Below are 20,793 nucleotides of genomic sequence, written 5' to 3' on the forward strand. Positions count from 1 at the left end.
TGAACCTTTGTTTTATTTATTTATTTTTATGTGGTGCTCATATGCACTAGGCGAGCACTCTACTGCTGAGCCCCAGCCCCAGCTCCAGCTCCAGCTGAAAGTCAGAAATTTTCCAAGTGGATCAGGCCTGACCTCATGGAGCTGGGGCCCCAGGCAGGAGGGCAGGAGCAGAGTGTGGGTAGCCCAGAGCTGCCCCGTGAGTTGGCCCCAGGTCCAGCAGGACAGGCATCATTGCTGCGGTAACCTTCTGACCTGCCATCACTTTTTGAAACACTCACTGAACAGCTTCAGTTCAGGTCATTGAGAACTTTGGGCAGCACATTTTTTCATATGCAAACTGAAAGGAAAACCCCACCAAAACCTGTGCTGACCACATGGACAATGTGAGAGCCACCGAGTAATGTCCCCTGACACCCCACTCTTCTCTCTGCAGTCATGACAGAACCATGCAGGACATCGTTTACAAGTTGGTGCCAGGCCTCCAGGAAGGTAAGACTCACATGCTGCGCTAAGTTGGGGGCTTGACCCTTGACTGAGGGGCGAGCTCGCAGAGCCTGGTGGCACCGTCTTGTGCACCCTGCTCCCGACTCCTGCTGGATTCTCCTCTACTCTTTCTGAGGCGTGTGGACTGTCTCAGTCCTGGGAAAAGGCAAAAACGCCCCCAAGGAGACGCTGAGACCTCAAAATGTGTTTGCAGCAGTGCTTGAGCTGCTTCCAGCAGCTCCACCAGGCTCCTATGCCACCCGCTGCACCTTGCGGCTCATCCATGGTGTTAGCTTTTGTCCTTTAGGATTGCTTAACCCTATGCCCACATGACTGGTGGGAGAGGCATGGGGATTGCTTCCTGCCAGATGCCGCTCCTGCTATTGTCTCTGGTTATCCTGTGAATGTTCTGGCTTTTGGCTTGTGTGTGTTTCTGGTTGTTTCTGGCAGGATGCACACAGGGCTTGTGCTTAGGACTGACCCACAGCCTCCTCAGTGTCAGTTGGAGGTGCCTCTGCACTTCTTATCCTGGGGTGTCCCCCAAGTCTGGACTTGCAGAGGACCTGCCTCCTGGGGTGGGTGAAATTGGCGGTAGCTCCAAGTTGTTCTGGCTACCCCTGAGCAGGTGCTATCTGGCCCTGGAGGTGAGGGGTTCACCGTGTCCTTGCTTCTGGGCGGGCAGTGGAGATGCTGTACTGCTCCTGCTGTTCCCTTCTTCTCCTGGCTGGAAGATGTTGACAAAGACACACTGCTGCTCAGGTTCCCTGAAGGTCTGTTTGTAGGGCAGGCAGGACAGACCCGGAATCCTCCATCCTCTTTCCCGACACTCCACCCACCCTGGCCACCTGTACGTTGCCATTAGGGTCCTTTTGAAGCTGGGTCATGTCTATGGCCAGCAGATATCTCCTACTGGGCCAGGGTCCCTGTGGCATCCTGGCGGCCTGGGTGGCCAGTGCTCCCAGGGCAGGAGGTGCTGGGGCTACCCACGACTTCACCACAGGTAGGAGTACACACCAAGGCCGTAGGCAGTGCAGTTGCCTCTCCACTGCCATTTCTGGCACTGCTGCTTGGAGGAGAGTGGTGGTGTGGGAGGCCAGCTGTACTGAGCACCTGCTCACTCCTGGGCACCGCATCTCCCTCACCACACCAACCCATCCAGCATGGCACCATTGGCCCCACTTGGAAGTTGGAGGACCCGAGTTGGAGAGCCAGGTTCTCAGCTTCACGTCCCGAGCGGGAGGCTCGCACATTTGGGCTTAGCCCTCCTGCTGGTGCAACCCTAAGCACTCTTCTCTGACCGGCACATTTCCTCTGGGGTGGATGTCCTTCTTGAGTATTCTCACTCTGTCAAGGTGGTCCTCAGGTGAGTCTCACCCTGACGCAGCAGCTCACTTCCTTTTTGGTGGAGGTAGGCTGCAGGTCATCTGGCTTCCTTGGTTGTGCCAATGTTCGTAAACCTCATTCTCAGGCCAAAGTCTCCAAGTAAGCAGGGCCTTGTACCCATGAGTCACACCTGGGATCTCGGAGTGTGGCATGTGTCCCTGGGACAGCTTCTGGGTTCTCCTCTTGCTTTGCTTGTGAGAGGCCGGAATCCATTTAGTTGCCAGCTGTTTCTTTTTGGCTCTGTGGTATTTAAACCTGTCTCCCCCTGACAAGACCTGTTCTCTGAGCTAACTAGGTTGCCTTTTTCACACCTGAGGCCACCTTCCTACTTTCCCTCCCCTCATGCCTAGGGCCTGGAGGATTTTCACACATACAGCAGCAGACCTCCCTGCACCTCTTCCTCTGCTCTGAATGGTCCCTTGTGGCCATGGAGCTGCTGGGGACATGGTGCCTGCGTGTCGTTTTATCTCATGCCCTGCTGCACTGGCTGGCACAGGTGCTGGCATCCGACAGCCCACACCTGACCCATTGCCTTCTTCATGGCTTGAGGGCCATAGTGCATCAGTGACGGGGCCATGCCTGGCGTCTGGTCTGCCTCCCGTCCAGTGGCAGGCTGGTGTCTGCTGCAAGCCAAGGGTCGTGCACTCGTTGCTCTGAGCTGCAGGCAGCACTCTGCACATCTCAGCATCATGCCTGCAGAGTGAGAGCCTTCAAGCACCTGTACCAGTGCTGGTCAAGCTTTCTGTCATCATGCCACCCAGAATGTCCAAGCTGGGGAAGGAGAAAAGCAGGCCCGCAACTGACTGCCCTCCTGAAAGCATGTAGAACAGACCTGCTTAGCAAGCAGAACCACCTAGTGAAAGTGGGAAGCGACGGTGAGGCTGAAGTGAGGCCTGACTGGCCTGTCTGCTGGCAGGAGCCACATTTGCCACGCACGTCAGCCACACGGCTACACAGATTTCAGCAGCTTGGCAGCAGCCATCTAGGTCTTTGATTTTGTTCTGATCTAAGGGCCGAAGTTATCTCTGCTCAGTGCTACCAGACCCTGAGTGACTTTGGAAGCCTCTCACTTCAGACCTACTGTTTCTTCCTGTCCATCCTGGTGCCACAGGGCAAAGCCACACTCACCCCAGAGTGCAGGACCTCAGTGTGTGGGGGGGACCTCGGCATGCACTCCTGCCCTCAGCTTTCCCTCACCCTCACAGAGTGCCGAGACAGTCAGCCCACAAAGAGAAAGCACTGGTTTGGCTCAGTTTTGAAGGTTCCAGTCTGTGGCCAATCAGCCTGTTGCTTCAGGCCTCTGGAGAAGTGGCACAACCTGACAAGAGCGTGACCAGAGCAGAGCTGCTCACCTCAGGCCTGCAAGCACTGAGGCCCCACATCAGTCCCTTCAGAGGGTCTCCCGCTAGGTTCGGCCTCTTCTCTACCACTCCCTAAAGGGCCATTGTGGAGACCAAGCCTCGAGCACTGGGCCTTTGGGGGTTGCTGGTCCACACCACAGAGGCAGGACCTCGTTGTCCAGACTTGCCACAGCTGTGCTTCCTGGCGCAGCACCGTCTGGGGCCTAGACACAAGTCCAGAGGAAGTCAGCCACATGGTAGAGGAGTCTGCACCCGGCCTCAGCTGGAGGACCACGCCCGTGGCTCTGGGTATGGTGGAAGGCCAGCACGGAGCAGGCACACTGGAGAGGTTCACAGCACAAGCCTGTGTGGGGACCTCAAGTGAGACACGCAGGCCTCGTGGCAGACGAGTATGGGGACATGTATGTGAGCCCTGATGCCAGGCAAACAGTGTCACCCCACAGGGGCTCCATCCTCACTCTGGAAAACTGCCCTTGGTGGCTGTCACTGTATTTTGAATTTCTTCAATAAAAATTTGGGGGGATTTGTTTCTCACCTGTTAACCGGGCTGTGCAGAGCCTCAGTTCTGCCCTCTGTCCTTCTGCCCTCTACAGGGAGAGCTCCTGCCCTGAGTGATGTACAGCAGGCTGGCGCACATGCTGAGCAGGGCTTGCCCTGGTCTGCGGGCTCAGCCTCCCACCCCCAGGTTGGCACCCACCATGGGCCCAGGGACACCTCTGTCAGACTGGCCCAGGTGGCTGATGGCTTTCCTAGGAGTGGCTGTGGGTCTCAACATTGCTGCTTCCTTTTCCGTTCCTTAAGGGGCATCTTGCAGATGGAGTCTAAGTCTGTGTGTCATGGCACATGTGTGTTGTGGCGTGTGCTCCTTTGTAGCAGATGTGACCTCTGTCACAGTCGGATGGCTGTCAGGTTCCCCTGGGTGAATGGCTGCTCATCCTAGGGCGGCTTGTGCGTGGGGTTGCCTTGCTGTGACTGGCCAGTGCTTCAGCTTCTCTAGGAGCAGCCACCAAGGCTTAGGCACTGTGTGCTGCTGGGGATTGTCTGGAGGGCCAGCCCTGCGGTGGGACCCGTGGCATTAAAGCAGTTCCAATCTTCCAGCGTTACAAACAGGACTCAGCAGATAGCTGGATTCTAATCTCCTCATGCATTTACCTGGTTCTTTGGGAATAGATGGCTAATGGTAGGATTCTCATGTCATTGTTAAAGTGTATAAAGTAGGGCTGGGGATGTGGCTCAAGCGGTAGCGCGCTCGCCTGGCATGCATGCAGCCCGGGTTTGATCCTCAGCACCACATACAAACAAAGATGTAGTGTCCGCCGAGAACTAAGAAAAAATAAATAAATATTTTTTAAAAAGTGTATAAAGTATTTAGGTACATGACACCAAAAACAATCCCCATTTAATGTTTCAGTGTGTAGAGACATGGGGCCCTTATTTTTATTCTTTTGTGTCCTCATGGGTGAGAAGTAAAGAAATAACATGTGCTAAGGTGTCCAACCCAAGTTGCTTGCTTCATGTCCCCATGTCCTGTGGGCTTGCCGTGCTGTCCCATGTCATGCACAGGGTGCCGTGCCTCCGTCTGGGCTGCTTTTGTACAGTGGGGGGACACCCCTTTCTGAGCTGACCCTTGCTGGCTCTCAGGCTAGAGTGCACGTGCCTCTCGCCTCTAGCAATGCCCACTGCTCCTGCAGTGCTCAGCCTATACATCTTCCTTCCTGCACACTTGGGCATTTTCAGAACAGCTGTGTAGGGCTGGACACACCCAGGACTCTGCCCAGGTGGTCTTGGGGCTCGTTGTCTGTAGGGAAAAACAGATATTCAGGTAAAAAAATCAATAAAGGACTTTTGTGTCAGCTACACAAATTAGTTTTCCCAGAGACGCTTGATAGGGCCGTCATCGAGCAGCTCCCTTGAATTTTCTTGCTACCTGTGTGTCCTGAGTGGTGTCCAGCCTCTTGCTTCTTCCCTGAGGTCTGAGCATTAGTCACATGGATGGAGCACTAGCTAAGAGTCACTCAGTAGCAGGGAACTGATGGTTCCCTGGAATAAAGGTGCCAGGCTGGCCTGCTGTCCAGTGAGGGTGCAGGTTGGCAGCTGTGTTCAGGCCCTCCGTCAGCCAGCAGTCTGGCAGATCTGGCAGAGGTAGAAGGATAGAAGGGACTTTCTGCCTGTCTTCAGGGGGAGTTCCTCTCTGAGGAGGGTTTCCTGTTCTGCTGCTGGATGCTGACACCAGGGGGCACTCTTGGCCCAGTGCCGGGTGGACACTGTCAGTACCCAGGAGCTTCCAGGCACGGTTGCCCTGGTCCTTTTCCTACTGGCAAGCCCACCCTCGGCCCTTGTGAGCACTCCTGCACTGCCTATGGTAAAACGGCCATGGGCACCAGACAGCACATCTGGATCGCCGAGCTGTCTATGCACAGTGGTGGTACCCAAGGATCACCAAAGCTCCCTCTGTTACACCCCAGCACTCTGTGGGGCTGCGGAGGGGGTCGGGTCACAGGGCTAGGGAGCCTTTCCACTCGACAGGTTCTTGTGTGGTAGGGCCTCGCCCTGGTTCCTGTGCGCCGCTGCATGGTCCCACAGTGCTGCGTTGACCAGGAGCTCTTGCCTCACCTGCTGCTTTCTTGGCAGTAGCAGTCTTCAGGGTTCATAACCCAAATCTGCATTCCTTCTATGGCATCTGTGCAGTCTTGCTGAATCCCTTCCTATTGAAGATTGAAGGCTGTCTGTTAACTTTTAATAGCGGAAATGAGGAAGCAGAGGGAGTTCTACCACAAGCTGGGCCTGGAAGTGCCGGGCGACATCAAGGGGGAGGCATGCTCCGCAAGACAGCACTTGGATCCCCGCAATGGTGAGTGGCTCCATGGCTGCATATGCCTGGGCTCCATCAGGCCTCTGGTGCAGCTCTAGGTGGCTTCACCACCCATGAGGCAGCCCTTAGGGGTGCTGGGCGGGCATGGGGTGTGGGTCAGAGAGCCAGAGACACCAGAACGTGCCTGGAGGTCATGGTCAAAGGGCAGAGGGCCTAAGGAAGAAGAAGGTGAGCTTCCTAAGGTTGGACTGTGCTGTCTTACCATAAAATGGCAAAATAACATTTGGTTTGGGTGTGAAGTCGATGGCACCTTATAGTCTCTGCATACTGAACATTGTTCAAATCTTTGAGGCCTGGTATTTTTCTGGTGGACCACACAAGTTCCTGAGAAATCTCTGGACCAGCCTGAGTAAACCTGATGATGCGCAGACAGGGGGAGGACCCTGGCCACCGCCATGTGGAGAGCCAGCCACCCGGTTCTCAGGAGTCACCCCAGGCCAGGGAGGTGGCCAGAGTCTGGCCCTAACCCTGTTGGGGTTCTGGGACAGGCTCTGGAGCCAGGTGCTGTGGGAGCCTGGCGCTGGTCCTGCTGCCCACTGCTCAGTTATCTCTGTGCTCTCAGACAGGGTCCCCAAGCCTCGGGCAGCCTCAGGAGCCCTGCAGCCTGGGGCACCTTGTCTTGGCAGACCTTTGCACAGGCTTGAGTTCCACTGGGCTCTTGAGGCCAGTCTCAGAGAGAGACTGTTGGTGGCACTTTGTGCTTCAGGGTTGAGAAGAGCATGGCATCAGGCCTTCTCAATGCAGTTAGCACCCCTGGGTTCCCACCACTGCTCAGTGGCTTGGGATTCAGGGCCTCTGGATTTCAGTGGAGGGAAATCCCCAACTCTCAGTGTTTTCTCTTTGTGTGACAGGTGAGACCAAAGCAGACGACAGTTCACACAAAGCCACCACAGAGGAGAAGCAGGAGGAGGATGACGACTACCACCGGAGTGACGAGCAGGTAGGCCCCACGAGTCTCCCAGCGCCATGCCAGCTGTTCTTTCTTCCCTTTGGTGTACTACCAGACACACGTATGTGCTGTCCATTATACATTCCAGACTTAAACATGGCAGTCCCCTCAGGTTCCTCCTCCCAGACGCTCTGTGCTGTGAGGAGCACCTTTGGGCAGTGAGAGGGACTGGGCTACTCCCTCATGACCAGGCAACCAGGGAGCCTTCACATCCTGCTGCCAGCCCTCCCTAACATGTGTCATCCTCTGCAAACTCCAGCAGTCTTCCTGCTTCATGGTGAAGCAGAGCCTTGTCTGACTCAAACAAGGGCCAGGAACTGTTGTGAGCTGCTGCTCAGTGGGTCTGGAGACCCTGGCCATGCTGGGGAGAGAACCAGGACGTGTGGGAGAGCGACATGGGCCTTGGTGCCCACCCATGGCAGCTTTCTCAAAGCCTCACGCAGTCACCTGCAAATGCTTAGAATTGATCTTGCTCCAGGGTGATGAGTTCAGCATGTGGGAACGGGTAGGTGCAGGGAACTGTGCATAGCCAAAAAGGCTCACTCAACGTCCCTGGATAGAAAGGAGCTGTGAGGGGCAGTCCCCAGCTTCCCTGTATTGTGGTCCCAGCAGCTGGGAGGTAGTAACCAGCTGCCAGGTACACCCCAGGGCACAACCCTGCCAACTCAGGTCAGGACCTTTGCAGAGGTGGGGTTGGGCTGGCCACAGCAGAACACAGCTTGGCTGAAATGTGGCTGGGGCAGAGCACAGGGACCTTTGATGTTTCTTTATCCACGTCTGCACTTTAATGACACTTGGTGGGCCTCGCCAGAAGCAGGGACAGGGCTACGGGTGCCCTGGGTATGATGAAGGCAGCTCTAACTGCAGCCCAAGCCCTAGAGCAGAGGTTACCTTGGTGGTGTGGCCCCAGCCCATGCTACTGTCTGGTCCTGAGTCTATGAGTGTCAGTCACCATCTGAAGGTGGCTTAGAGGGTTGCTCAAATGAGGCTCTGTCTCCCAAACCTGTCCCCCTGCTCCCTGGGACTCAGCCCTGCGCCTGGACCATGTGGTCTTGCGCCTGGACCTAGTGCTATGGGTGGTGGAGGATTGTACCTAGTGTTCTGCTCTATTTGACTTACACTTTGCAGCTCAAGTTTTTTCCACTGTTGACCTACTGATTTTTGCTGCCGCACGCAGTGCCTGGAGCTCCATACTCAGGTGGCCTTGTGTGTATGAGAGCAGGCCCTGCTGTGCACGCGCCACACACACACACACACACACACACACTGGTTTTCTCAACTCTAGTTTGCAAAGTCCTGTCTGCTGTGCCCTTATGCTTGACAATGCATGTTTTATTTCGGCGTTAGTTACTGTGATCCAAATACCCAAGAACACCTTGGAGGTGGAAAAGTTGATCTGGACTCATGGTTTCAGAAGCTTAGTCTGGTTCTAGGTTGGGCGACTCCAGGGCTCTGGTCTGAGGTGAGGCAGCACCTCTTGGCAGACAGACATGGTGGTGGCTCCATTCTCGGTGGCCAGGCAGCAGTGGGAAGGGGCAGGGCCCCTGGAAAGGCAGTGTTGTGGGGCCTGCCCCAGAGACACCTAGCCATGACACCCCTGCCTGCAGTCCCCGCCAGCTCAGCCCAGTCCTGATCCAGCTGTTCATCTGTGGATGCTCCAGCATGTCTGGGAGGAGCTCTGGGCACCACACATGCAGACCACGGCACTTTTAGAGCCTGCTGCCCTCTGCTCACTTCCTACAGGTGCCTTCACTGGCCTCGTACTCCTGTGTGCTATTGCCTGCTGCATGTTGTGTGGCCTGCCCTGCAGTGGGGGATCTGCCCTGAAGGTGCTACAGGCGCCCCATGTCCTGTGCTGTGTGCTCTCTTGCCAGCCCATTTTAAAGTTTTGCTTTTTTCTCCCACATTTTTTCCTGGTGCATCACTGTTGTACATATTGACAGGATTTGTTGTTACAAAGTTGTACATGCACACAATACACAATATAACAATATGATTTGGCCAGTCTCACTCCCCAGCACTTTCCCCTCCCTCCCCACCTTCCATCTCCTGATCCCTCTTCTCTACTGATCGCCCCTTGATTTTCTTGAAATCTACCCCACTTCTGTTTTCCTTTTGCTTCTCTAGCTTCGGCATATGAGAGAAAACACACAACCCTTAGCCTTCTGAGTTTGGCTATGTCACTTAATGATGGTCTCTACTTCCATTCATTTTCCTGAATGTGCCATGATTCCATTTTCTTTATTGCTGAATAAAACTGTTTTGTGTATTTTTACCACATTTTCTATATCCATTCATCCACTAATGGACACCTAGGCTGATTCCATAGTTTGGCTACTGTGAATCATGCTTCTGTAAACATGGGTGTGCATGTGTTACTGCAGTAAGATGACTGTAATACCAAGGAGGGTCTAGCTGGGTCACATGGTGGTTTCATGCCAAGTCTTCTGAGGAACCTCCACACTGATTTCCTCAGTGGTTGTCCCACCAACAGTATAACAGTGTTCCTTTTCCTCCACATCCTCTTCAGCATTGTTGTTTGTATCTTTGATGACTGCCACTCTGACTGGTATGATATGAAATCTCAGGGTAGTTTGATTTGCATTTCCCTAATTTCTAACGATGTTGAACATTTTTTTATGTACCTGTTGGCCATTTGTATTTCTTCTTTTGAGAAGTGTCTGTTTAGTTCATTTGCCCATTTGTTATTGATTGGGTTATCCATTGTTTTGGTGGTGACTTTTTTGAGTTCTTTACATATTCTGTGGGTTCTCTCTTCAGATTCCTAATTGTTTCCTTTGCTGTGTAGATGCTTTTTAATTTATTGCTGTCCCATTTATTAACTCTTGGAATTATTGGCTAAGCTTTAGGGGTCCTACTGAGAAAGCCATTGCCTGTACCTAAAAGCTGGAATGTTGACCCTATTTTCTTCTAGGAGTTGCTTAGTTTCTGGGTTGTTTTTTTTGTTGTTGTTGTTGTTATTTTTTGTTTTTGTTTGTTTTGGTTTTTGGGTACCAGGGATTCTGGTACTCAGGGACACTTGGCCACTGAGCCACATTCCCAGACCTATTTTGTATTCATTTAGAGGCAGGATCTCACTGAGTTGCTTACCATCTCACTTTTGCTGAGGCTGGCTTTGAACTTGTGATCCTCCCGCCTCAACCTCCCAAGCCACTAGGATTACAGGTGTGACCACTGTGCCCAGCTAATTCATAGGTCTTTGATCCATTTTTGAGTTGATTTTTGTGCAAGGCGAGAAATAAGGATCTAGTCTCCTTCTACATATGGATAACTAGTTTTCCCAGCATCATTTGTTTTTTTGTTTTGTTTTTTTTTTTTTTTTTTTTTTTTAAGAGAGAGTGAGGGGGGGGGGAGAGAGAGAGAGAATTTTTAATATTTATTTTTTAGTTCTCGGCGGACACAACATCTTTGTTTGTATGTAGTGCTGAGGATCGAACCCGGGCTGCACGCATGCCAGGCAAGCGCGCTACCGCTTGAGCCACATCCCCAGCCCAGCATCATTTGTTAAAAGGCTCTTTTCTCCAGTGTAAAGCTTGCTTTTTGTGGTCAGGCTATAACCCCCACAGCTGGCTGTGTGGGAGGAGGTGCAGTTGGCCATCATGAGTCGACCAGTGCATTCACCACCATTTGCTACAGGAGTATCTACCAGGAGACCTGCGAACCGCATGGGTCTGTTCTGTCCAGCAAGCCCCACGTAACCCACCCCGCCTCATTATTGAACTATTTACCAGAGCTGTGATATAGTAGGACAATCCCCAAGATTATCTTGAGAATCAGGTGAGGTGGTGGTGCACCCTGTCATTCCAGTAATCAGCCAGGCCTTAAGCAACTTAGCAATACCCTGTCTCTAAATGAAAGAAAAAAATAAGAAGCTTTGGGATGTGGCTCAGTGGTTAAGTGTCCCTGGGCTTCTTGCCAAAGGAAAAAAAAAGGAAAGAGAAAGATTGTCTTGAGTAACTGGCGCTTTGCTCCTCTGAATGGCCTTGGGAACCAGCTGCCTGCTTTCCTCAGCAAGCCCTTGGAACCTTTACCAGAGAGAATCCGAGTGTCTGTAGATTCTTTTTGGGAAAAGGCAGAGTTCTAAGAGAGGAGTGCTCGTCCTTGGGCCTCTATGATTGGTGAGCCTTGAGACCGCCTGGCAGGGGTCTGCCTTCGACAGAGCTGTGCAGGAAGCCTGGGGAAGGTTTCTGTGTGCAGCTCTGATGGACTTGGGTATGAGCAGATGAGACCAGCCTGGCCGATGACTGTGCACTGCCTCTGCTGGGTGCTCTGAAATGGCTGGGGACACTGCTGTAAAGCCAAGTCCTCGCTGAACTCATCCTGCAGCCGAGCACACTCTGCCCCAGTGGCCTCTGCACACCCACATGCTTCAGGGCCTGGGCAGCAGCCCCTGGCAGGGGAGGACTCCTGATGTGGCCATCAGTAGGCCCTGCCTGCCTTTGTCTTCCACAGAGCTGCACTCAGGCTGGGCACGAGGCTAGCTTCCTCACCAGAACCCTGGCTGGAGCCGGCAGCTGGGCCCAGCAGACCCCACACCGTGAAGGGTGCCTTGTGCCTGCCACTGCACTTGGGCCACACCCAACCTGGGGTCAGCCGACTGTGATCAGCCCCCTCCTGAGCACAGGTGGCCCCTCAACCAGCACCACACATGGCCAGCACACACCTGCAAGGGCAGTGGCCCTTGCGCTGCGTTGTGCCAGTGGGTGTCCACCCCATGGGTGTCCACAGGGGGGTGCTTCCAAGCTGTCACTGTGGCTCAGCTCCTGGTGCACACAGATTCAGATGTTTCTCCAGTCTTGTTTTGGTTGACATGTGCCTGGAGTTAGTTTTTAAACATCTTAAGTGTGATGCTTTCTGTAGCTATCTGCTAGGGATTTTTAAACCAAATCAGAATTTTTCCTTACCTGGCAAGTAGCTTTGCTTCCCCGTGACCACAGGTGAATATGAGCGGGTCTCTGCCACTCTACAGCCCCGTGTTTCTCTGTTCTCCTTTCTGGCACCAGGTGCTGTTGGTGGCAGAGAATTGCTAAGTTTTCTGTAATCTGTTTACTGCCACTCACTTGCAGGTTGTAAGTTCTGCTTCAGCTCATCTAGTGGCCACAGATCACTCAAGTGAACGAACGTCTGCATGCTGAAGGTCCAGGGTTAGCATCGCTCTGCACCTGCCCACCTGCCCATCTGGGCCCTCTCTTTCTTCCTCCTTCATCTCTCTTCCTCCCCAGGGTCTTTCCCCCTGAGCTCCGCTTTTCACAGTTGCTTGCTGCTGACTTTGCTTCATTCTCTTTGTTGGTTTTGTCTTGTTTTTTTTTTACTGGGATTGAACCCACAGTGCTCTACCAGGGTCACCCTCAGCCCTATTTAAAGCATTTTTTATTTCAAGACCAGGGTCTCACTAAGTTGCTGAGGCTGGAACTTTTGATTCTTGTGCCTCAACCTCCAGAGTCACTGGGATGCTAGGGGTGCCACCATCCTGACACTCTCGGTTATTTATCTTCTTGGTTCTGTTTCTTCCTGACTTGAGGTCCACTGTGCCTCACCATTTAGGACTCCTGTCCAGTGTTCCCATGTGGGGCCCTGCCACTCCTACACACTGCCTGGACATGGCTGTCCCTCCAGCTCACCTCTGTTGGTGCTCTGCTTCCTTCCCTACTTGAACTGGTGCCTGACTCTGTGCTTCTTGTGGTTAGCTTCCTCTAGAGATCTCTCGGAGGTTAACCCTCCACACTGAGATGGACCATGGCCAGCCGCTCTTGGGTTCTAGCTTCGTGTTTGCTAGCTGATGATGTGCCTGCATCTCACACTTGTAACTCTCCCTTTTGCATCTCTTACCACTTTAGACATCATGTGTCAGTTGATTCTTTTATCTGAATTTTAAGGGGCCTCGGTGTTCTCCAGGTGCTCGGTTCCCACCTCCTGAGGTGGTAGGCTTCTGCAGCAGTCCTGGGAGATTGCCTTTGCCTTGTGGGTGGTCAGGATGGGTGGGTGAAGTGGGTGAGTGGCTCACAGCACTAGAATCCTGTGGTACCCCTGCCCTGACAGTTGGAGGCTGCTGCTCCTCCAGAGAACTGCACAATCACATTGTGGTTCTGCTAGGGACTACCTTTCCCCAAGGCCACACTGGTCTCCATGTCTGCCTCATCCTCAAGGCCACACCTAATGCCATGTCCCTCCGAGCTTCTCTGAATGCTCCAGCCACCCTGCCAGGGTTCTGCCAAGGCTCCCTCAGGGCATCTGTTCGCCAAGGGCAGGATGGGCGGGCTGACTGCAGAGGGCAGGGTGACGGCAGGCAGTTTGAGGAGACTGTCCAAATACCTGAAGGAGAACTGCAGCGATGGAGAAAAGCAGCTTCTGACTTTAGAGGCCCGGCTCCTAGGCTTAAGGCAGGGTCATCAGTGGAGGCCTGCAGATCAGAGACCTGCTGACAACTGACTGCCTGCTGACATGGCCCTCTGTCCCCAGGTGAGCATCTGCCTGGAATGCAACAGCAGCAAACTGCGGGGTCTGAAGCGGAAATGGATCCGCTGCTCAGCGCAGGCCACAGTCCTACACCTGAAGAAGTTCATCGCCAAGAAGCTAAACCTCTCCTCCTTCAACGAGGTAACTGCTCCTCTGTGAGCAGAGGAGATAGGCGTCGTTCCCCACTCGTAAGAGATCCTTCTCAAGTTCTTTGTTGTTGTTGTTTCTTCCCCACAACTTTGGAAATTTTAATAGAAACAAAATTCCTGCTGGGTTTTCTTGCCCTGCCAGGTCATCCACAGGAAAAGCAACAGAGGCTATGGGAAGAGAGGGTGCTTGGAGCAGGTTGGAGACTTGTCCTGAGGAGCAGTCCTGCTCCTGCAGTTTGCCTCCTGCGTGGATGGTCAGGATGGCTGGGTGAAGTGGGTGGGTGGCTGCCAGCTTTGAGGTTGTAACAGTAGTGAAACTTGTCTGACCCAGAGCCTGGGCATCGGGGGCTGTAGAAGAGAGTGCGTCACCACAGCAACCATGGCCCTCACATGGAGGTGCAGATGGCCAGCAGGAGCCAGTTCTTCTGGGCCCAGGCCAGGCTTCATGACTGGTGGTGTAGCATTATAGGCCCCTCGGGCTGGGTGAAAAGTGAGCTCTGGGGCACAGACACAGGAGCAGGAGAGGCCAGTGGTAAGAGCTGTGAGAGAGAAAGGTCAAGGTGTTGTGTAGGACCCAGGTGGCTGACACGAGGTGTGCTGGGGCGAGCAGTGTGTGGACACGGCCTGGCAGGTGAACCACGGCCTAGCCAGAACCTGCGGACGCACCTTATTTGGAAATCAGGTCTTTGTGGACATAATCATGTTAGTGATCTTGAAATGAAATAATCCTAGATTATCTTCTGGACCCTAAATCTAAAAACAAAAGAGCCCTGTATGAGAATGAGGCGGTGGAAGGTGAGACAGACTCATGGAGGCCTCTCAGTCCCTCAGCCCCGGGTCAGGACTTGACCCCAGGTTGGCTCAGGCGTCAGGACAGGCTTACTGCTCTCCTGCTGTCTGCTGCTCTTGGGGCCTGTGAGGATGTAGCCTAGAGGCCCTCAGCAGTTGCAGCCCTGCTTGTGGAAGGCCCCTGCTCCTTGCTAATTTCCCAGTCTGCTTCTGCACACAGCCACAGAGGCCATGTGAGAGGCCAAAGGGCCTCTGCAGGGCCACAAAGCAAAGTCTCAGGAGGCCAGGAAGGGACCCAGTCCTGACCCAGCGCAGCCCCATAGGACACACTACACATGCCAGCCACCTGGGGCCCAGAGAAACCAAGTCCAGATGCAACTTGCTTTGGGAAGAAAGCAGAGGAGAAAACAGGGAAGGGATGTGGCTTGGCTTGCATTTCTGTGCTGAACAGCAGCCCCGCTGGTAGCTGGCCTGGAAGGGGTGAGGGGACTTGGGGTTCTGTGTAAGAGGAGGCAGAGCTTGTTAGAGGGAGCATGAGTACACCCTGGAGGGGAGTGGTCCTGGGTAAGCCTCGCTCCCTGGCACAGAGAGCTGTCCTTGGGAGTGACAAGAAGCGTTGAGGTGTCTGCTGTGGTCCCAGAGCTCCGGGATCCCACAGTCTGCTCTCTAGCCACTTTCACAAACGCTGGGCAGGACAGAGGAGCCTGTGTGAGAGGACAAGAGGCGCAGGACACGTCACAGGTGACACCCTGCCTCGCAGGGCACAGCAGCCACTGCTCTGCATAGCACAGGGCGTATGGAAGCAGAGCCATTGGCATGCCCACCTGGATCACCACCGCATGCAGTCAGAGACATGCTGTAGAAAACACAGGAGAGAGTGCCAGCTGCGGGCCTCCGAACCAGGAGCACCTCATAGCCCTGGCATTGTGGAGGCTGAGCAGCCGCTGAGTGGCTCCTTACAGACAGCAGGCCCTGTTGTGTGGGTGCAGGTTCACGCACCAAACAAAGGCACCCTGGGGTGTGGACCTGGGTGTTGGGGCTAGGTGGGCCAGGCAGGAGCTCTTCTGCCAATCAGCGATGTGGGACCTAAAGTGGCTCCAAAAATAGTCTGTGTAGTAAGAAAAGCCTGGGAGCCCTTTTCCTTCACTGCAGTGGGGGGCAGGACGGTGGGGAGGGGGCCGATGGGCAGGGCACCTCGGTGGAAGCAGCCTGGCTGGTAATGTGGTGGAAAAGGCCATTACAGGTGTGCACTGAGTCTCCACTGGACCGCTCAGTTTCCCTCCCACCTGCACTGTCCAGGTACCTTGGTGCCATCCTTGATGCTGACCAAACTGCTTCTGACCTTCCAGGTTCTTGAGGCTGTCTGCTCAGGAGTGGACACATGTCCTGCTCCTCAGGGAATGGAGGCAGGGACATAGATAGTACATAAATAGGACAACACAAGCCCTCGGGGCTCACCCAAGAAGCTATGAGCCTGAGAAGGATACAGCATGTGCAGCTTTGGGGCTAGAGTGGCCAGGCCTTGTCCACAGGCCCCCTGTGGCTGAGCCCTGGGCCTGTGTAGGGAGGCTGCCCCTCAGGAGCAGTTGACACCTCACCTTGTGCTTGCTCCAGTTTCCATTCCTGTGGGGCAGGAGTAGGTGGACAAGGGAGTCACGCCCTTCTGCGGTGCTCAGGGGACGTCACAGATGCCCGGGAGTATGTTCTCTCCTGCTGGCAATGTCATGGATCTCCATGCAGGTCAGTGGGGCCTTAGCCACAGGCCAGCTTGTCCCTAATGCAAGCCCCTCTTCCACCAGCTGGACATCTTGTGCAACGAGGAGATCCTGGGCAAGGACCACACCCTCAAGTTCGTGGTGGTCACACGGTGGAGGTTCAAGGTGAGCTTGTGCCTGTGTGCTCCATGGTGCTCACTGCCCTGAGAACCCACCATGCAGCTCTCATCTTCCTGGGCTCTCACCCTGGCTGGACCTCCTCGGGAGGGGATCCTCAGCCTCCCACTCCTTGTTGGGGCAGGAGGCAGTGACTATTGTGCTCAGCAAACCTGCAAACCTTTGGTGGCTTACTGAAGCAGGGAACCATAGTAGAACCCCCATCCTGGGCAGAAAGGGCAGGAGGTGACTGGGCTGAATGAGGTCAGGGCTCCCGTGGCCAAAGGGGTGAGACCTGGAGCAGGAGAGACCACAGCTGGCACAGATGGGAGGGGCTGGCACCCTGGGCCCTGGCATCGGGCCTGAGCAACGCACAGGTGGTCTCTGGATTACCTGGTCCAAGGATGTGGGGCTCAGTCCCCAGCAGCCCTGCATGGCCCTGGACCAGGGGAGTCGAGGGTAGTACTGTGGGTCTTTTAGCATGGGGCATGGCTCCTGCCTTCCTGGGAGGTGGCGTGTCCACTGACCCTGGTGGCCTACTGAGCGCCATGACTTTGTCTTACAGAAGGCGCCCCTCCTGCTGCACTACAGACCCAAGATGGACTTGCTGTGAGCCTGGCTCTTCAGACTGGCCCTGTGTCCCAGGGGCCACACGGCCATGCGCAGCACCCGCAACAGAACTTGCTTCTGGGTGCCGGGTGGACCAGACTTCTGAATAGAGAATATTTATAACTTTTGTACAAGAGAATCCACACCCTACAAGACACTACCAGCACGTGTTTACAGAGGATGAAAACACTTGCAGTTCCGCGCAGCCGCACGTGCTTACCCACCGCAGGCCCTCGGCCGGCAGGCGCGGCACGAGGCTCCAGGTCACCGTCCCACAGACCTCCGCTCGCTTTCCAGGTCTCGAGAATCTGAGTTCATTTCAGTTTAGTTCACGGATTGGTTTCTTAATAAGCCTCAAAAATACCGTACTTTTATTGAGTCCTTCCTAAGTTATTGAAAAAGTCTTTTCATGGTAAATATTTATGTTGCCTTTAGCTTCCTGAAGACTTAGAAGATATATAAAGATTTAATTTAAAGCATACCAAAAGAGGCTTGCGTTGGTACTGAGTGGGCACTAGTGTCCACCCTGCCTCGGGCAGCACAGTCCAGGCATGCGTCCAGGTGCACGTGTGGGGCTGGAGGGCCCATGCCACCCAGGCTCCCAGCATGGCTCTGGCGCACCGGCTGGCAGACCAGAGGTGGCTCAGCCCGCTCAGCACGGGCCTAAAGACCCTTCTTGTTTTTAAAAATCTCATTTATTAAAAAGGGCACAGATTGTTTGGTGCCATCATTTAGTTTCCTACATTGTCCTCCCCGTTTCTGTGCTAAGGAATAATGTTGGGCAGGGGCTTGTCAGACCAGTGTCGGGTTGGGGTGCTGGTGCCGGGTGCCTCCAAGCAAGACCAGCAGGGCTCTTCCTCCTGTAGATGGAGGCCACTGTGCTTTGCCACCCTTGTCCCGGGAAGGTGCTGGGTTGGGGTGGGCAGGCCCAGGGGAAGCAGCTCCCCCAGCACATCTTTCCCGGGTCACAGGCAGGGTGCTCTGTGCCAGTCCTCCCTGCTCCCCAGTGTCGCGTTGCTGTTGAGTTAGAGGATGAGTTCTGCCAGCAAGTACACGCGGACCCCCACCCCCAGCAGAAGGGCGGTCCTAGAGCTCCAGCATAGGAGTCCTGGTGTTTCTGGGGAGCTTTGGGACCCCTGTCTCGGCCCTGCAGGGCAAGCATTACCCTGACCCCATGGTCCCTGCCAGGTGCTGCCCACCAGTTCTTGTTGGGTAAATGGGAGTCTCTGTCTGAGGCCAGGTCACCAGGAGGCCTCACCAAGGCCTGGGGTTTTCCTGGGATTTGCTTGGAAAGTTGTGGTGGGCTGTCAGCATCCAGCTCTGCTTATTTTCTTCTGCTTCCTGCTTCACTTACACAGAATGTCGGAAGCAGCAGCCTTGAGACCTAGTGTGAGGGGCAAGGAAGCATTGGAGTAACTGGTCCAGTTCCTGGTCCTTCTGAAGCAGACACGTGCTGTGAGGGGCTGGTCAGAGCCCACCTCCTCGAATAAGCCAGGGCCATGAGAGTTAGTGCTCCAGGCTTGCTGTTCAGCACATGGTCTCTAGGGTTGCTCTACAAGGATTTATGAGCAAGTATTACCTGTCTACCTCAAAACACGTACTGCTGAAGCCTCCCACAGAGCCACGTTGTCACAGAGCACTTCTAAGTGTGACATTAGAATGTAGGTACGTCCTGTGCGGTGAAACTAAAGAGAGGTTTGACACGTGAGCCTCCAGATTCGAATCGAGCTGGTTCACACAAGAATGAACCCCACTGTGCAGCCTTCTGGTGTGTGTGTGTGGCCTGCAGATGCCATGGAGTCCCGGGACGTGCTATGGTGCTAAGTTGAGAGCTCTGCCGCAGCATGGTGGACGCCGCGGCCAGCAGCCCTGCTCCTGTCGCTGCAGTAACTTGACCAAACCTCAGCAGCAAAAGTACCTATTTTTCTAAGATTCCATCACGTGGCTGTCTTCTCTGCAGGACGGCCAGTGCCCTTCACCCTTGGTCTGATGCGTAGCCTTACCTAGTCGGAGCCTGGAGCTGACGAGCCTGCCTCGCCTGCAGGCCTGAGGGAGCTGGTCTGACTCTAGGCCGCCCGTGTTCCAGCATGACCACCAGGGCCAGTTAGCACACCTTGCAGAGCCTCCTGGCTGAAGGAGCCTGTGGGGCAGTTTCTCATGGCGTGCTCATGCAGCAAGTGCAGTGAGGTGGCTCGCGGGGCCACTTGGACAGACTGGCACCCACCTCCCACGCGTGGTCTACTAGGTGCCCTGTTCACAGGAGTGTAAAACTCAGATAGAATATATAATATTGGATTTAAAATGCGGGGGGCGGGGTAAAAGAAAACTTTATAAAATTATTTATTCTACTTTAAGCCTTCTATCCTGTTTCCCATCCCTCCTCCAGCTTCGGTGTCCAGCTTTACTTGCTGGCGTGTGGGATGAACTCAAGGTGTCTGGAGCTTCTGCTCTGCGTAGCGTCACACCTGTGTTTCGCAAGGTGACGTGCATTCACCTGCTTCTGTTCGGTAGGCCCAGCGTGCCTCCAGGAGCGCATGCAGACCATGGCAGCTCGGTTCTGCTGCAGGAGAAGGGAGGGCAGGTGGGATCCCAAAACATACGCATGCAACCGTCTGGCTGTTCCTCTTGGTTGCTGTCACCAGGACGCTGCTCCTGAGGGTGTGGGAAATCTGCCAGTGGTGTTCAGCAGGGTGGCCCATGGCCCCCAGTTCATGTGGCCGGGTTAGCCAGGCTGGGCCACACCCGAGGTGGCCCTGGGGTCTGGTTTGGTTTCTAAATAGAACACGCAAGACGTCACTTGGTGGTCTGTAGCGTGCTGTGGGCAGCTTCCCCCGTCACACATGAGCACGCGGCGTGTCTAGAGCATCAGGGGCATTGTCGGGTAGCTGGGTCACAGTCAGTCCCCGCTTCCTCAGGAACCCACGCCAGCTCCCCATATCACATGACCTTAGCTCAAAACACAAGTGTGTCTCTGCCTTGATCTTGAAATACACCAAGGAAACAGATGGAGATAAGCAAGTTGGAAACGATCGATGTTAGGACTGCACCGTGGACTCACCACGCCCGTGCCCACCAGGCAGGGGTCAGCGTGGGGAGGACAGGCTGAGCGCCCAAGGTGCCTGGCTTCAGGGGAACGTCACCTCAGTGGTTCAGCCCAGCTGCAGGTGGGACACAGGGCTGGGACACAGCACTGGCTGGTGTCCCTGGCCTGGGCAGGTGATGGGGCAGACCTGGGCACTGAATGTGTGGCTTGCAGTTCATGTGCTCATCCGTTCGTTGGTGTGATTTGTACCTCGGTGGCGGCTTCTGTCTGAACTCTGGGGAATACTCCTGATGCTTGACTTCACGGCGGTGGAGCTTGTACTCAGTGTTTGCCACTCAATATTATATGCTTGTAATAAAAGCAGAAGAAAACCTACCGCATCTCCTGGGCTGGAAGTTTATTACGTCAGGTGTTTGTGAGCATGAGACCCTTGACCTGCTGGAGAACAGCTGGCCCTGCCTGTGCCTGGGCTGGAACCGCCAGAGAAGACTGCGCCTGAGCTGAGGACGCAGACTTGCTGACCCCTCGGTGTGGCCGAGGGCCATCTGCCTGGCATTCACCTTATACCAGGCAGTCCAGATCACCTGGAGACGAGTGAGCCTGGTAGGCAGCATCATGGGCGGGTCCTGGGAACAATCCCTGGGTGCCTGTAAGTGTGGCAGGAGATGCCGCAGTGTGCAGCCCACTCAGGCCTGCCTTGCCTGCATTAGGGCACATGCTTACCACACACGTGTGCACAAGCACACGGTCCTTCCAGGCTTGTGTCCTCATGCTCCATGTTGCCCTGGCATGGAGGTCATTTCAGTG

At 54.6% G+C, this 20,793-nt stretch overlaps 1 protein-coding gene across 5 annotated transcripts in view; it reads left to right on the top strand.

Annotated features, from left to right (window-relative positions):
• Positions 1-20,359, top strand: part of PCGF3 (polycomb group ring finger 3) — a 34,743-nt gene extending 14,384 nt beyond the window's left edge. For all 5 annotated transcript variants that reach the window (XM_081304861.1, XM_081304858.1, XM_081304857.1 and 2 more), the window contains 6 exons: positions 434-489; positions 5,971-6,078; positions 6,951-7,039; positions 13,529-13,666; positions 16,263-16,343; positions 16,900-20,359. In XM_081304861.1, coding sequence (XP_081160987.1) covers positions 434-489; positions 5,971-6,078; positions 6,951-7,039; positions 13,529-13,666; positions 16,263-16,343; positions 16,900-16,947 — 520 coding nt within the window. In that variant the 3' untranslated portion in view covers positions 16,948-20,359. The remainder of the gene's footprint in view (positions 1-433; positions 490-5,970; positions 6,079-6,950; positions 7,040-13,528; positions 13,667-16,262; positions 16,344-16,899) is intronic.
• The last annotated feature ends 434 nt before the right edge of the window (positions 20,360-20,793 follow it).

The sequence above is a fragment of the Spermophilus citellus genome (assembly GCF_964194105.1).
Source record: "Spermophilus citellus genome assembly, chromosome: 8".
In the NCBI taxonomy this organism is placed as follows: domain Eukaryota; kingdom Metazoa; phylum Chordata; class Mammalia; order Rodentia; family Sciuridae; genus Spermophilus; species Spermophilus citellus.